Genomic DNA, 2,004 nt, shown 5'->3' with positions numbered 1-2,004 from the left:
TTGGGACTAAGCAGAGAATTAGTCGAGATAATTCGGAAATTTTTCAGCAAGCAGATATAGTTTGCATCTAATTAAAAATAGGTTGTAGTAGTTTCGTGCAATAGATGGAACGAGTTTAAGATTAATTAAGGATAGAAAGGAGGAATTTTATTTTTATTACAAATTAAAGAAGCCTCCTAAGACGAAACTAGGAACTAATTAGATGGAACGTAATAACGACATTATGAGTAATTTACAAATGACAAAAGGATATTGTGGCTAATTAATAGAATATAAATAGCTATTATGTTACTAATAAATCGATAGCACATGTATTGGGAGTGAAAGCAACTGCAGGCTACCAAGATATACCATAACATTAATCCGATAGCCATTAATCCAATGAGAATTAGCGAGTAATCCAACGCACAATAACGATTAATATTACCTGGAAATTTCTCCAGGGGGCGTCATTATAAAAGTTTTGTATATACAGATTCTTTTGACGTTCTTAATTACAAACAACCACTACTAAACTTTAGTTATGTTTGGTAAAGTATCTGATTTCTTTTTAGATGGGCAGTAAACTCTTATGACTGACCTCAGACCCAACTCTATATCAAACCATCAGCACCTCCAAGAGAAAGGACCGTAGCAGTAGTGCCTCCAAGACCATGGAACGTAGCAGTAGTACCTCCAAGACCATGGTAGGGAGCAGTAGTACCTCCAAGACCATGGTAGGGAGCAGAAGTACCTCCAAGACCATGGTAGGGAGCAGTAGTACCTCCAAGACCATGGTAGGGAGCAGAAGTACCTCCAAGACCATGGTAGGGAGCAGTAGTACCTCCAAGATCATGGTAGGGAGCAGAAGTACCTCCATGACCATGGTAGGGAGCAGTAGTACCTCCAAGACCATGGTAGGGAGCAGTAGTACCTCCATGACCATGGTAGGGAGCAGTAGTACCTCCATGACCATGGTAGGGAGCAGTAGTACCTCCAAGACCATGGTAGGGAGCAGTAGTACCTCCAAGACCATGGTAGGGAGCAGAAGTACCTCCAAGACCATGGTAGGGAGCAGTAGTACCTCCAAGATCATGGTAGGGAGCAGAAGTACCTCCAAGACAATGGTAGGGAGCAGAAGTACCTCCATGACCATGGTAGGGAGCAGTAGTACCTCCAAGACCATGGTAGGGAGCAGTAGTACCTCCATGACCATGGTAGGGAGCAGTAGTACCTCCAAGACCATGGTAGGGAGCAGTAGTACCTCCAAGACTATGGTAGGGAGCAGTAGTACCTCCAAGACCATGGTAGGGAGCAGTAGTACCTCCAAGACTATGGTAGGGAGCAGTAGTACCTCCAAGACCATGGTAGGGAGCAGAAGTACCTCCAAGACCATGGTAGGGAGCAGAAGTACCTCCAAGACCATGGTACTGAGCAGTATTAACCTCCAAGACCAAGGTATAAGTACCAATAGCGCCCCTAAGACCAAAGTCAAGTAGCTGCAGGATGTGAGAAACTGGAATTTCACCTCTGCCTTACGAGTGAACGTCGTGGAGTAGAGTGCAATCTCCAGAGTGCACATTCAAGAGTGCACAGTCGCAAGTCCGCCTTGCGACCTAGGACTTTGAATTGGACTTAGGACAGCGAACGTCTTAGATCTGTGATGTTGGGTATCTCCGAATTGCCCATGGGACGAGCAGTTCAATAGTTTTGCAATTGCTGTTGCACGGCTACTCAACGATCAGCCAAGAGATATTATATAAGTCATATTGTCATTAATATATAATGAGATTTATATACACGTTATTGTTCTCAGTTTTGCTCAAGTGACACTTGATTAACGCCACGAAAACCTTCTTGTGTATTAGAAGTTTACTGAATAAACCAAATTTTGGAAATAAAGGGGAATTTCTGTAACTTTTTCCGCAATGGAAAACCTTCCTGTGTATTAGAAGTTTACTAAATAAACCAAATTTTGGAAATAAAGGGGAATTTCTGTAACTTTTTCCGCAATGGAAAACCTTC

General features: G+C 42.7%; 1 protein-coding gene across 1 annotated transcript; it reads left to right on the top strand.

Annotated features, from left to right (window-relative positions):
• Nucleotides 1–653: 653 nt before the first annotated feature.
• LOC138365653 (mucin-22-like) lies at nucleotides 654–1,478 on the top strand. Its single transcript, XM_069326138.1, has one exon. The coding sequence runs from the start codon at nucleotides 654–656 to the stop codon at nucleotides 1,476–1,478; it is 825 nt and encodes a 274-aa protein (XP_069182239.1).
• Nucleotides 1,479–2,004: the final 526 nt, after the last annotated feature.

The sequence above is a fragment of the Procambarus clarkii genome, chromosome 17 (genome assembly GCF_040958095.1).
Source record: "Procambarus clarkii isolate CNS0578487 chromosome 17, FALCON_Pclarkii_2.0, whole genome shotgun sequence".
Classification (NCBI taxonomy): Eukaryota; Metazoa; Arthropoda; class Malacostraca; order Decapoda; family Cambaridae; genus Procambarus; species Procambarus clarkii.
The sequence above is the reverse complement of the archived record's forward strand: the minus strand, read 5'-3'. Positions and strand labels throughout refer to the sequence as shown.